The sequence below is a fragment of the Salvelinus alpinus genome, chromosome 32 (assembly GCF_045679555.1).
Source record: "Salvelinus alpinus chromosome 32, SLU_Salpinus.1, whole genome shotgun sequence".
NCBI lineage: Eukaryota > Metazoa > Chordata > Actinopteri > Salmoniformes > Salmonidae > Salvelinus > Salvelinus alpinus.
Window position 1 is genome coordinate 29059007 of NC_092117.1, and position 15145 is coordinate 29074151.

Sequence of the window (15145 nt, forward strand, 5' to 3'; positions counted from 1 at the left end):
CTGTCTTCCACCTGTTCCCTCCCTCCCCAAATAGAGTCCTGGCACTACGGTGATGGTAGATGCCCTCCAACAGTTTTATCCAGTGCCCTTAACCTGGACGCTGTATTTCACAGGGTTCACCTAAGACGTCAATATGACATATTCCTCTTTCCCTTACTAGTAGCCTACATCTCCAGCGTTGGCACACACGCACGCACGCACGCACGCACGCACGCACGCACGCACGCACACACACACACACACACAAATGTGTACACGGATCCACACCAACACATGCGGGCACAAGAACTCTCACACACATGCACATGCATGCACATCCACACACCAGAGGGGTTGAACCTTACAGTAATTGCAGTCAGTGTCTGTGCACTGCAGATGGCTGCATTAGCAGAAGTGGAAACCATATATTTATAAAGTGTATTTCCATAACTTCTCACCTTGGGCTGCTTCAGGCCCTGTCAATATGTTATCAGGGTGATTCTTCACGAAACCAGGACAAAAAAAGACCATGATTTTTTTTCTTCTCACATTTAATCCATATAATGGTCATTTGGAGGAAGAATTGTTGACATATGTTAGATATTTGTATCTAAAACCATAATTGAGAAATAATTTATAAAAGTTGGCATATTTATGACATTTTGGCCTTACCCAGGCCTCCTTTAAGACTCCATGATGTTTTATCTGTAGGTGCTACAGGCCTTCTTTAAGACTCCATGATGTTTTATCTGTAGGTGCTACAAGTCTCCTTTAAGACTCCATGATGTTTTATCTGTAGGTGCTACAGGCCTCCTTTAAGACTCCATGATGTTTTATCTGTAGGTGCTACAGGCCTCCTTTAAGACTCCATGATGTTTTATCTGTAGGTGCTACAGGTCTCCTATAAGACTCCATGATGTTTTATCTGTAGGTGCTACAGGTCTCCTATAAGACTCCATTATGTTTTATCTGTAGGTGCTACAAGTCTCCTTTAAGACTCCATGATGTTTTATCTGTAGGTGCTACAAGTCTCCTATAAGACTCCATGATGTTTTATCTGTAGGTGCTACAGGTCTCCTATAAGACTCCATTATGTTTTATCTGTAGGTGCTACAGGCCTTCTTTAAGACTCCATGATGTTTTATCTGTAGGTGCTACAGGCCTCCTTTAAGACTCCATGATGTTTTATCTGTAGGTGCTACAGGCCTCCTTTAAGACTCCATGATGTTTTATCTGTAGGTGCTACAGGTCTCCTTTAAGACTCCATGATGTTTTATCTCTAGGTGCTACAGGTCTCCTTTAAGACTCCATTATGTTTTATCTCTAGGTGCTACAGGCCTCCTTTAAGACTCCATGATGTTTTATCTGTAGGTGCTACAGGCCTCCTTTAAGACTCCATGATGTTTTATCTGTAGGTGCTACAGGCCTCCTTTAAGACTCCATGATGTTTTATCTGTAGGTGCTACAGGTCTCCTTTAAGACTCCATGATGTTTTATCTGTAGGTGCTACAGGTCTCCTATAAGACTCCATGATGTTTTATCTGTAGGTGCTACAAGTCTCCTATAAGACTCCATGATGTTTTATCTGTAGGTGTTACAGGTCTCCTTTAAGACTCCATGATGTTTTATCTGTAGGTGCTACAGGCCTCCTTTAAGACTCCATGATGTTTTATCTGTAGGTGCTACAGGCCTCCTTTAAGACTCCATTATGTTTTATCTGTAGGTGCTACAAGTCTCCTATAAGACTCCATGATGTTTTATCTGTAGGTGCTACAGGCCTCCTTTAAGACTCCATGATGTTTTATCTGTAGGTGCTACAACTCTCCTATAAGACTCCATTATGTTTTATCTGTAGGTGCTACAGGCCTCCTTTAAGACTCCATGATGTTTTATCTGTAGGTGCTACAAGTCTCCGATAAGACTCCATGATGTTTTATCTGTAGGTGCTACAGGCCTCCTTTAAGACTCCATTATGTTTTATCTGTAGGTGCTACAAGTCTCCTATAAGACTCCATTATGTTTTATCTGTAGGTGCTACAAGTCTCCTATAAGACTCCATGATGTTTTATCTGTAGGTGCTACAGGCCTCCTTTAAGACTCCATGATGTTTTATCTGTAGGTGCTACAAGTCTCCTATAAGACTCCATGATGTTTTATCTGTAGGTGCTACAAGTCTCCTATAAGACTCCATGATGTTTTATCTGTAGGTGCTACAGGCCTCCTTTAAGACTCCATGATGTTTTATCTGTAGGTGCTACAGGCCTCCTATAAGACTCCATGATGTTTTATCTGTAGGTGCTACAAGTCTCCGATAAGACTCCATGATGTTTTATCTGTAGGTGCTACAGGCCTCCTTTAAGACTCCATGATGTTTTATCTGTAGGTGCTACAAGTCTCCTATAAGACTCCATGATGTTTTATCTGTAGGTGCTACAGGCCTCCTTTAAGACTCCATGATGTTTTATCTGTAGGTGCTACAGGCCTCCTTTAAGACTCCATGATGTTTTATCTGTAGGTGCTACAAAGCGGACATTGGTGTCATATGAAGCTTTACCACTTGCTCTGTAATATGATTAGTATTTTTATTTAATTAAAAATGTTTAGACAATTATTTATGAATCTTGAAAAATATAAGTCAACAATCCTTCCTCCAAATGACCATTCTATGGATTAAATGTTGTGCAAATCCCCAAAATCATCGTCTTTTTTTGTCCTGGTTTAGTGAGGAATTACCCATCATGGTGCTGCTTAGATTGTGGTTCCTCAGTCTTCTCTCACCCTCGATGTGCTATTATGGGCAATTCAGACCTTTCTCAATGTTGACAGTCAATGTGTTATCATGGCCTATTGATACCATGGTTCATTCTCTCCTCTCTGTGTCAATGTGCTATTATGGGATGTTTGTACTATAGTTATAGACTTCACAAGATGGGCTGTTCAGACTCTTCTCTCTGTCAAGGTGTATTCATCACTCTGATAAAGAAAGAAAGGAAAATTCAAATATCTTTTGAAAATAAATGTGATAGGTGTGAGTGTTGTTTATGTACTGTATGTCTAACCCTGTCTCTCCTCTTTCCACTCTTTTTCCTCTCCAGAGCAGTGCAGGCTACGGTAGGAGTAGTGTTTTGGCCAGTCATGCCTGTTGCCGTGGCAGCAGCAGCAAGACAGGAAGTGTGTGTGTGAGTACGCCCAGTCCGGTGGTTTCCGCGGGGATGAACATGCCACTGCACCAGATCTCTGTCATTCCCCGTGATGTCCCTTCCTCCCGGGTCAGCAGCAGCGGAAAGGCCAAGGACAAAGACAAACAGGTAGGGTCAAAGGTCATGGTCTTCTTGTGGGGCGTTTTGGACGAGGGCGTTGTTTGGTACAACATTCTTTTGGCAGTATGGAACACTTTTTAAAACAAATAGCAGGACTCATTGTGACCCACACTGCCATGTGTGTGTGTGTGTGTGTGTGTGTGTGTGTGTGTGTGTGTGTGTGTGTGTGTGTGTGTGTGTGTGTGTGTGTGTGTGTGTGTGTGTGTGTGTGTGTGTGTGTGTGTGTGTGTGTGTGTGTGTGTGTGTGTGTGTGTGTGTGTGTGTGTGTGTGTGTGTGTGAGAGTAGGGAACTGCTCAGTTCACTAAATGCTGTTTGACTGAGGCCCCATCACAGAGCATCACAGTAGAGGCTCCACTGCTGGGCTGAATTGGTTTAACAAGGACAAGCTTTCAGTTTGCAAATGGTTTTGTGCTGCTATGATGAGTCAGAAGGTCAAAGGAGGATGAGAGTGGACAACAAAGTCAAGGTATTGGAGTGGCCATCACAAAGCCCTGACCTCAATCCTATAGAAAATGTGTCGGCAGAACTGAAAAAGCACGTGCGAGCAAGGAAGCCTACACACCTGACTCAGTTACACCAGCTCTGTCAGAATGAATGGGCCAAAATTCACCCAACTTGTTGTGGGAAGCTTGTGGAAGGCTACCCGAAACGCTTGACCCAAGTTAAACAATTTTAAAGGCAATGCTACCAAATACTAATTGAGTGTATGTAAACTTCTGACCCACTGGGAATGTGATGAAAGAAATAAAAGCTGAAATAAATCATTCTCTCTACTATTATTCTGACATGTCACATTCTTAAAATAAAGTGGTGATCCTAACTGACCTAAGACAGGGAATTTTTACTAGGATTAAATATCAGGAATTGTGAAAAACTGAGTTTAAATGTATTTGGCTAAGGTGTATGTAAACTTCCGACTTCAACTGTATATGTATTAATGTATGTATGTGTGTATATATATATATATATATATATATATATATATATATATATATATATATATATATATATACAGTGGGGAGAACAAGTATTTGATACACTGCCGATTTTGCAGGTTTTCCTACTTACAAAGCATGTAGAGGTCTGTAATTTTTATCATAGGTACACTTCAACTGTGAGAGACGGAATCTAAAACAAAAATCCAGAAAATCACATTGTATGATTTTTAAATAATTAATTTTCATTTTATTGCATGACATAAGTATTTGATTACCTACCAACCAGTAAGAATTCCGGCTCTCACAGACCTGTTCGTTTTTCTTTAAGAAGCCCTCCTGTTCTCCACTCATTACCTGTATTAACTGCACCTGTTTGAACTCGTTACCTGTATAAAAGACACCTGTCCACACACTCAATCAAACAGACTCCAACCTCTCCACAATGGCCAAGACCAGAGAGCTGTGTAAGGACATCAGGGATAAAATTGTAGACCTGCACAAGGCTGGGATGGGCTACAGGACAATAGGCAAGCAGCTTGGTGAGAAGGCAACAACTGTTGGCGCAATTATTAGAAAATGGAAGAAGTTGAAGATGACGGTCAATCACCCTCGGTCTGGGGCTCCATGCAAGATCTCACCTCGTGGGGCATCAATGATCATGGGGAAGGTGAGGGATCAGCCCAGAACTACACGGCAGGACCTGGTCAATGACCTGAAGAGAGCTGGGACCACAGTCTCAAAGAAAACCATTAGTACCACACTACGCCGTCATGGATTAAAATCCTGCAGCGCACGCAAGGTCCCCCTGCTCAAGCCAGCGCATGTCCAGGCCCGTCTGAAGTTTGCCAATGACCATCTGGATGATCCAGAGGAGGAATGGGAGAAGGTCATGTGGTCTGATGAGACAGAAATATAGCTTTTTGGTCTAAACTCCACTCGCCGTGTTTGGAGGAAGAAGAAGGATGAGTACAACCCCAAGAACACCATCCCAACCGTGAAGCATGGAGGTGGAAACATCATTCTTTGGGGATGCTTTTCTGCAAAGGGGACAGGACGACTGCACCGTATTGAGGGGAGGATGGATGGGGCCATGGATCGCGAGATCTTGGCCAACAACCTCCTTCCCTCAGTAAGAGCATTGAAGATGGGTCGTGGCTGGGTCTTCCAGCATGACAACGACCCGAAACACACAGCCAGGGCAACTAAGGAGTGGCTCCGTAAGAAGCATCTCAAGGTCCTGGAGTGGCCTAGCCAGTCTCCAGACCTGAACCCAATAGAAAATCTTTGGAGGGAGCTGAAAGTCCGTATTGCCCAGCGACAGCCCCGAAACCTGAAGGATCTGGAGAAGGTCTGTATGGAGGAGTGGGCCAAAATCCCTGCTGCAGTGTGTGCAAACCTGGTCAAGAACTACAGGAAACGTATGATCTCTGTAATTGCAAACAAAGGTTTCTGTACCAAATATTAAGTTCTGCTTTTCTGATGTATCAAATACTTATGTCATGCAATAAAATGCAAATTAATTACTTAAAAATCATACAATGTGATTTTCTGTATTTTTGTTTTAGATTCCGTCTCTCACAGTTGAAGTGTACCTATGATAAAAATTACAGACCTCTACATGCTTTGTAAGTAGGAAAACCTGCAAAATCGGCAGTGTATCAAATACTTGTTCTCCCCACTGTATATATATATATATATATATATATTATGTATGTATATGTGTATATATGTGTGTTTATGTATATATGTGTGTATATATACAGTCGGGCAAAAAAGTATTTAGTCAGCCACCAATTGTGCAAGTTCTCCCACTTAAAAAGATGAGAGAGGCCTGTAATTTTCATCATAGGTACACTTCAACTATGACAGACAAAATGAGAAAAAAAATCCAGAAAATAACATTGTAGGATTTTTTTTGATGTGGTCATTTGGGTGACCAATAGCCGTCATCCAAATTTCCATGACCTTCACAGCCCTAGTGTTTCAAGGTCACATGCACAAGTACAGTGAAATGCCTTTCTTGCAAACTCAAGTGTGTTTTTGTCTTGCTCTCTTGCTCTACCTCCTGTTTGTGTACCTCTGTATGCTTGTCTGTCTTACAGTGTGTACAGAGACAAACAAAGGAAACAGAATATTTCCACAAACAGAAAAGCTGAATATTTCTCCCTATGATTTAAGGCTGTTTTGATCTTAAAGCATTGATCCGTGAGATGCATTCTAATGCCAGGAAGGTGGCACTTTCCTCCCTTTCTGGTCTCCTCGCATCTCTTCTGGTCACATGCTGCTGCTTAAGGAAGGTGATTGGATGCTGACACTAATGAGAACGCTCTCACCAGGAAGTTTCACAACGCCGAGTTCTACTCCAGCTGCTCTCTCTTCATCTGACTACGTGTTCTGTCATAGTCTGACAGCATCTGGTCGTGGTGGTGGTGGCACAGGGCTGCTCATTTCTCCTAAGTGGAGATTTTCAATTTTCTCCCTCACTCACCTGTCCATCTCCTCAGTTGAATTACATGCTGTCACTGTTGGTGGCAGGGTGTGTGTGTGGGTGTGTATGGGTGCGTGCGTGCGAGCGTGTGAAGGGCTGTACCTACACACTGAAAAAAGGCTGTAAAGTCGAAACGTCTGATGCAGTAAAAAATTTAAAACATTGAATAATGACTTAAGCTTTAATGCAACATATTTTTAGTGCGAACAAATTGCACCTCTTTGTGTGTGTGAAGGACTCTCAGTAGCTGTCAGCTGTAGATCTGCTGAACAAAGTGTAGTGCTAAGACAACATGTCTGTCTGTCTGTCTGGTGTCTGTCCTCTTACTCACGCAATACTCTGTCTAACACGGTCTATTGTCTTTTAGGGTCTGAGTACCTCAGCATGTCCACACAGGTGTTCACAAGGGCCCACTCGACCTGTACATATGGTGGAGTGGATTTAGCCTGATTTAGCCGTACACACACTGCTGTGCCTATGAAACTTCCCCATCACGGTCTCTCCCCACACAGCTTTTGAACACGTCACATACACAGTTTCCAGTATAAAAGGTGCAGTGAAATACTTGCTAGCTCCCTCAACATTGCAGTACAATAATCAATATCAATAATACAAAAAGTCAAATAAAAAACAACAGGTAGTTAGACGGTAGTATGCAAAGTAATAAACTGATATTTCCACAATGGGATATACAGTATATATTCTGAATATGCCATGTCAAGTATGGCTGTATTTACAAATATAAAGTGGATGTTGTCATGGTTGCACAGTTGAATCAATACTATATAATAGAACAGCAGCGTTGACTGTGTGTGTGTGCGTGTGTGTGTGCTTGTGTGTGTGTATGCATGTGTGTAAAGGTTGGATGTGTGGAGAGCCCGTGTAAATAGTCTCTTGGTGCAGATAGTCTTTAAGGTGCACATAGTCTCTAACGTGCTGTTCTAAGTAGGTAGACAGTTAGGCTTAGTTGCTCAGCAGTCGGGTGGCCTGGTAGTAGAAGCTGTCTCAGAGCCTGTTGTTCTGAGACTGGTTGCTACGACACCGTTTGGTCTGGTGGTAGAAGCTGTCTCGGAGCCTGTTGGTTCGAGACTGGTTGCTACGACACAGTTTGGTCTGGTGGTAGAAGCTGTCTCGGAGCCTGTTGGTTCGAGACTGGTTGCTACGACACAGTTTGGTCTGGTGGTAGAAGCTGTCTTGGAGCCTGTTGGTTCGAGACTGGTTGCTCCGACACCGTTTGGCCTGGTGGTAGAAGCTGTCTCGGAGCCTGTTGTTCTGAGACTGGTTGCTCCGACACCGTTTGGCCTGGTGGTAGAAGCTGTCTCGGAGCCTGTTGTTCTGAGACTGGTTGCTACGACACCGTTTGGCCTGGTGGTAGAAGCTGTCTCGGAGCCTGTTGTTCTGAGACTGGATGCTACGACACCGTTTGGCCTGGTGGTAGAAGCTGTCTCGGAGCCTGTTCGTTCGAGACTGGTTGCTACGACACCGTTTGGTCTGGTGGTAGAAGCTGTCTCGGAGCCTGTTGTTCTGAGACTGGTTGCTACGACACCGTTTGGCCTGGTGGTAGAAGCTGTCTCGGAGCCTGTTGTTCTGAGACTGGATGCTACGACACCGTTTGGCCTGGTGGTAGAAGCTGTCTCGGAGCCTGTTCGTTCGAGACTGGTTGCTACGACACCGTTTGGTCTGGTGGTAGAAGCTGTCTCGGAGCCTGTTGTTCTGAGACTGGTTGCTACGACACAGTTTGGTCTGGTGGTAGAAGCTGTCTCGGAGCCTGTTGTTCTGAGACTGGTTGCTACGACACCGTTTGGCCTGGTGGTAGAAGCTGTCTCGGAGCCTGTTGTTCTGAGACTAGTTGCTACGACACCGTCTGGTCTGGTAGTAGAAGCTGTCTCGGAGCCTGTTGGTTCGAGACTGGATGCTACGACACCGTTTGGCCTGGTGGTAGAAGCTGTCTCAGAGCCTGTTGTTCTGAGACTGGTTGCTACGACACCGTTTGGTCTGGTGGTAGAAGCTGTCTCGGAGCCTGTTGTTCTGAGACTGGTTGCTACGACACAGTTTGGTCTGGTGGTAGAAGCTGTCTCGGAACCTGTTGGTTCGAGACTGGATGCTCTGATACCACTTGCCAGATGGTAACAGATTGAACAGCCTGGTGCTCGGCGGACTTGAGTCCTTGGCGATCTTCCGGGTCTTCCTCAGACACCGCCTTGTGTAAATGTCCTGGAGGGCAGGGAGCTCGCCCCAGTAATGTATTGGGCTGTCCGCACCACCCTCTGTAGAGGCTTGCGGTTGAGGGCGGTGCAGTTGCTATACCAGGCGGTGATACAGATGGTTCAAGATGCTCTCGATGGTGCAGCTGCACAACTTCTTGAGGATCTGAGGGCCCATGTCAAATTTCTTCCGTTGCCTGAGGTTGAAGAGGTGCTGTTGCGCCTACTTCACCGCGGTGTCGGTGTGATTGGACTATTATAGATCCTCTGTGATGTGCATGCCGAGGAACTTGTAGCTTTTGACCCTTTCCACTCCAGCCCTGTCGATGCAGATGGGGGCATGCTCACCCCCCTATCACCCCCCCCCTAAGTCCCCGACCAGCTCCTTGGTTTTGCTGACGTTGAGGGAGAGGCTGTTATCCTGGCACAACACCCCCTCTAGGTCTCTGATCACTACTTTGTTTCCTTTTCTGCTTCCCTCTCCTACAACCCTACCTACTCAACCCCTACTCAGATGGTCATGCGCTGTCGTAATCTTCTCTCTCTCCCACTACTCTCTCCTCTTCTATCCTATCATCTCTCCCTTCTGCTAAATCCTTCCCCCGTCTGTCTCCTGATTCTGCCTCTTCGACCCTACTCTCCTCTCTTTCTGCATCCTATGACTCGCACTGTCCCCTTTCCTCCTGGCTGGCTCGGCCCTCCCCTCTGTATCCGCTGCTAAAGCCACTTTCTATCATTCTACATTTCTAAATTCTGCCTAACCCTAGGAAACTCTTTTCCACTTTCCTCCCCACCTCTCCCTCTCTCCTCCCTCTCTGCGGACGACTTTGTGAACCATTTTGAAAAGAAGGTGGATGACATCCACTCCTCATTCACTCAACCTATTGGGTCCACTGGTTCCACTCACACAGAACTACTCTATCTTGACCTCTTTCTCCCTTTTCTCTCCAGATGAAATCCTGCAACTAGTGAGGTCTGGCCGCCCGACAACCGTCCCGCTCAACCCTATCCTCTCTTCCCTTCTCCAAACCATCTTTGGAGACCTTCTCCCATTTCTTACTTCCCTCATCAACTCATCCCTGGCCACTGGCTTCAAAATGTCCCCTCCTCAAGAAACCAACACTCGACCCCTCTGACGTCAAAAACTACAGATTTGTATCCCTTCTTTCTTTTCTTTCTAAAACACTTGAGCGTGCTGTCTCTGACCAGCTCTCTCGCTACCTCTCTCAAAATGATCTTGTTGACCCTAACCAGTCAGGCTTCAAGACGGGTCAATAAACCGAGACTTCTCTTTGTGTCAAGGAGGCTCTCCGCGCTGCCAAAGCTGACTCTATCCTGACTCAAAGCTGTTCTCATAATCATAGATCTATCCTCTGCCTTCAACACCGTGAACCATCAGATCCTCCTCTCCACCCTCTCAGGGCTGGGCGTCTCAGGCTCTGCACTCTCTTGGATTGCATCCTACCTGGCAGGCCGCTCCTACCAGGTGCATGGAGAGGATCTGTGTATGCCACATGTACTCTTACTACTGGTGTCCCCCAAGGCTTGGTTCTAGGCCCTCTCCTCTTCTCTCTGTACACCAAGTCACTTGGCTCTGTCATATCCTCACATAGGAGAGACTATCATTGCTATGCGGCTGCCACTCAACTACTTTTCTCCTTCTCCCCTTCTGACACCCAGGTGGTGACACCCAGGTGGTGACACGCATCTCTGTGTGCCTGGCAGATATCTCAGCTTGGATGTCGGCCCACCACCTCAAGCTCAACCTCGACAAGACGGAGCTGCTCTTCCTCCCGGGGAAGACCTCAACATCACGGTTGACAACTCCACAATGTCCCCCTCCCGAGTGCAAAGAACCTTGGCGTGACCCTGGACAACACCCTGTCGTTCTCTGCAAACATCAAAGCAGTGACTCGCTCCTATAGGTTCATGCTCTACAACATCCGTAGAGTACGATCCTACCTCACAGAGATAGCAGCACAGGTCCTAATCCAGGCACTTTCCCCCCCCTTACTAGCACTGACTTTGCTGAGAGCTACTTTATTGAGGAAAAACGTACTTACTATGACTGAGATACTCGTCGACCATCTCATTCCAAAATCATGGTAAACAAAGATGAATTTATTTTATTTAACATTTATTTAACTAGGCAAGTCAGTTAAGGACAAATTCTTATTTGCAATGACGGCCTACCCATAAAAACCACAGACACACACACAGGCACACATCAGTACACATAGACACACACACACACACGTTTGTTTTAATATCCTAGTGGGGACCAAACAATTGATTCCCATTCAAATCCTATTTTCCATCACCCTAAATTTAAACCTAACTGTTAACCTAACCCTAATTCGATCCCTAACCCTAATTGTAACCCTAACCATAAACCTAAACCCTAAGCCTAAAGTAGCCTTTTTTCTTGTGGGGACCAGCAAAATGTTCCCACTTGTCTGAATTTTCCTCGTAAGGACTTCTGGTCCCCACAAGGATAGTAAAACCAAAACCGCACACACGAGTGCATATGGACACTCACACACTATCTGTCACATCCTGTCGTCTCGTTAGTACTTGTCATCTGTCTGTGTGCCAGATGATTGGCAGGTGACTCTGTTGGAGCTGTTTGTCTCCTAGACGCTCGCTAACGTCTCAGTACATTTATCACGTCTCCTGTTGGGTTAGCATAGCACCCTGTCACTCACTGGAGCTACCTACTCTGTTGCTCTGAATACCTGAGCAGAGACCATGATATTGGTGTCAGACCAACACATTTCTTCAGAGCTAACATCACACGTATGAATCATCTCCTCACACCACTCCCTATATCAGTTCAAATAGGATCTTTTCAGGATCTACTCTGCCTGAAGATACAGTATGAGGATATACTCTACCTGAAGATACAGTATGAGGATCTACTCTACCTGAAGATACAGTATGAGGATCTACTCTAGCTGAAGATACAGTATGAGGATCTACTCTACCTGAAGATACAGTATGAGGATCTACTCTACCTGAAGATACAGTATGAGGATCTTCTCTACCTGAAGATACAGTATGAGGATCTACTCTGCCTGAAGATACAGTATGAGGATCTACTCTACCTGAAGATACAGTATGAGGATCTACTCTACCTGAAGATACAGTATGAGGATCTACTCTACCTGAAGATACAGTATGAGGATCTACTCTGCCTGAAGATACAGTATGAGGATCTACTCTACCTGAAGATACAGTATGAGGATCTACTCTGCCTGAAGATACAGTATGAGGATCTACTCTGCCTGAAGATACAGTATGAGTCAAGAAAGAGAAGGAGGGTTAAGATGAAATCTAATGTTATTGGTCACATGTTCTGAATACAACTGGGGCAGACTTTCCCGTGAAATGCCATTCCAAACGACGCAGCGTTTTATAAAATAAATAATTCATAGAAATAAAAAATAATATACACAACAATGGAGCTGTGTAGAGGGAGTACCAGATCAACGTGTCGAGGTACGAGGTATTTGAGGTAGATTCCAGAAGGTCCAAAAGTATGTGGACACCTGCTCGTCAAACATTTCATTCCAAAATCATGGGCTTTAATATGGAGGTGGTCCCCCCTTTGCTGCTATAACAGCCTCCACTCTTCTGCGAAGGCTTTCCACTAGATGTTGGAACATTGCGGCAGAGACTTGCTTCCATTCAGACACAAAAGCATTAGTGAGGTCGGGCACTGATATTGGTCGATTAGGCCTGGCTTGCAGTCGGTGTTCCAATTCATCCCAAAGGTGTTCGATGGGGTTGAGATCAGAGCTCTGTGCAGGCCAGTCAAGTTCTTCCACACCGATCTTGACAAACCATTTCTGTATGGACCTCGCTTTGTGCATGGGGGCATTATTATGCTGAAACAGGAAAAGGGACTTCCCCAAACTGTGGCCATATGTTCGTCTACTGTAATTATTGTATACTTCTATCAGCCTGTCGTGTGTGTGCGAAGTGTTTTACAAACAGTTTTGAACTACTATTGTCGAGTGTGATTTAGAGGTCTGCGCTTCAATACTCCTTGTTGTGGTTGGTTTAGGCTGAGCTTCTAGTCCAGGGGTGTACTGTATTATTTTGGTCCTTGAAGGCCACCGTATTCTGGCTCTGTGACAGTGGTGGGCATTCTAAATAGTCTGACATCTCTCCTCTCCTTCATATTTACTGATCTGAAGACACAGGATGACGAAAGCAAACACTCACACACACTCACACACACACACGCACACTCCAGGCACAGCTTCAGAGGTTTCATTGGGTGACTGTGTCGTACTGTGTTTAACTGTAATGCATTTGAGCGGCCACAGAGGCACTCGGGTCTTCCTGCCAGGTTCCATACTGTCTCTCTAATGCATAAACTGTGTCTAGTGCCATCAGAAAACTCTCACATTTCTCACTGTTTCAACACCCTGATACACTATCCAGATATGATGTTATTCATCTTATTTACAAAGATTATAAGCAGTCTATGATATAGGTGATTTATTGTGCAGTAGATTGGAAAGGTAGGGAGGGGGCTAAGTTGGTTGCTGGCCAATGTCTCTCCTTACTCTGACTCTGTGTGTGTGTGTGTGCGTGCGTGCGTGCGTGCGTGCGTGCGTGCGTGCGTGCGTGCGTGCGTGCGTGCGTGCGTGCGTGCGTGCGTGCGTGCCCCATAAGAAAAACTCTCCTCTCCACAGAGAAATCAGTGTAGGGTAAGAGCAGTCTTCCAGTAATGCGTGTCACCATGGCTGACAATCCTAACAAACAAACCTGTATATGTGAGAATGGGTGGTCAATAACAACAGAGACAGGTTGAATTTACCTCTCGCTACAGTCAAGTACCTTACCATGGCTGATGATGTTGTTACAGTTGGTGCTATGCATTTTGGCAGGTTTGGCAGGCGTTTCCTGGCATCCGCCAAACCCAGATTTGTCCGTCAGACTGCCAGATGGTGAAGCGTGATTCATCACTCCAGAGAATGTGTTTCCACTGCTCCAGAGTCCAATGGCGGCGAGCTTTACACACACCAGCCTGCGCTTGGTATTGCACTTGGTGATCTTAGGCTTGCGGGCGGCTGCTCGTCCATGGAAACCCACTTCATGATACTCCCAACGAACAGTTCTTGTGCTGACGTTGCTTCCAGAGGCAGTTTAGAACTCTGTAGTGAGGGTTGCAACCGAGGACAGACGATTTTTATGTGCTATGCGCTTCAGCACTCGGCGGTCCCGTTCTGTGAGCTTGTGTGGCCTACCACTTTGCGGCTGAGCCGTTAATGCTCCTTGATGTTTCCACTTCACAATAACAGAACTTACAGTTGACTGGGACAGCTCTAGCAGGGCAGAAATTTGACCAACTGACTTGTTGGAAAGGTGGCATCCTATGACGGTGCCACGTTGAAAGTCACTGAGCTCTTCAGTAATGCCATTCTACTGCCGATGTTTGTCTATGGAGATTACATGGCGGTGTGTTCAATTTTATAAACCTGTCAGCAACGTGTGTGGCTGAAAGTCGCAAAAAAAAGCTTGCTCTCTGTTCCTTGCCTCAGACTGCACACGCTGTTCTCTCATCGGATTATTCTCAATTTAATCTTGTCTTTACTAATTATGTAAAATTAGATTTGATTTAGAATGGTCCATTATGAAATGGGCAGGAACAGGAACAGGGGCAAGAGAAAAAAGACATGTAATCCGTATGCACTGGAATAGCGAATGGAGTCCGCATTCCCGCTGGTTCGTTTCACTCATGTTGGGTAGGCTCCTCCGGTTATTTCAATGCGCAACAGGTGATATTCAAGAGAATACAGACCACGTCCAACGCATATTCTGAGTTTTGTGGATATGAACCATATCCTGACAAATTCTGAAGACCTGTGTGAACCGTTACAGAAAGCTGGGCATATGTCGCATGTCACTACTTCACAGGAGAGGCATTTGAACAGGGGGGTTTTTTCTTCAAAAATGCCTTCTTAAATATGTCAACTGTCATGTGCCTTTAATAACAAACTCGTATGCAATCTGTAAATATAAATAAAATGTGAAATCACAAAGCTGTTTAGACACTGAAAAAATACAAAATCTAACCATGCTTGGTTGAGATAATGAGGGGGTAGGGACATTCACGAGAAACATTATTTTTGAGGATTATTTTGAAAGTGTTTTCAGTCTGTCGTGAATCATCATAATCCATACACCACTGGGGGAAAAGGGTC

General features: G+C 45.1%; 1 protein-coding gene across 5 annotated transcripts in view; it reads left to right on the forward strand.

Annotated features, from left to right (window-relative positions):
• LOC139562476 (E3 ubiquitin-protein ligase MARCHF8-like) overlaps positions 1 to 15145 on the forward strand; it is a 160856-nt gene that overhangs the window by 26356 nt on the left and 119355 nt on the right. For all 5 annotated transcript variants that reach the window (XM_071380198.1, XM_071380201.1, XM_071380197.1 and 2 more), the window contains exon 2: positions 3075 to 3287. In XM_071380198.1, the coding sequence (XP_071236299.1) occupies positions 3192 to 3287 (96 nt within the window). In that variant the 5' untranslated portion in view covers positions 3075 to 3191. The remainder of the gene's footprint in view (positions 1 to 3074; positions 3288 to 15145) is intronic.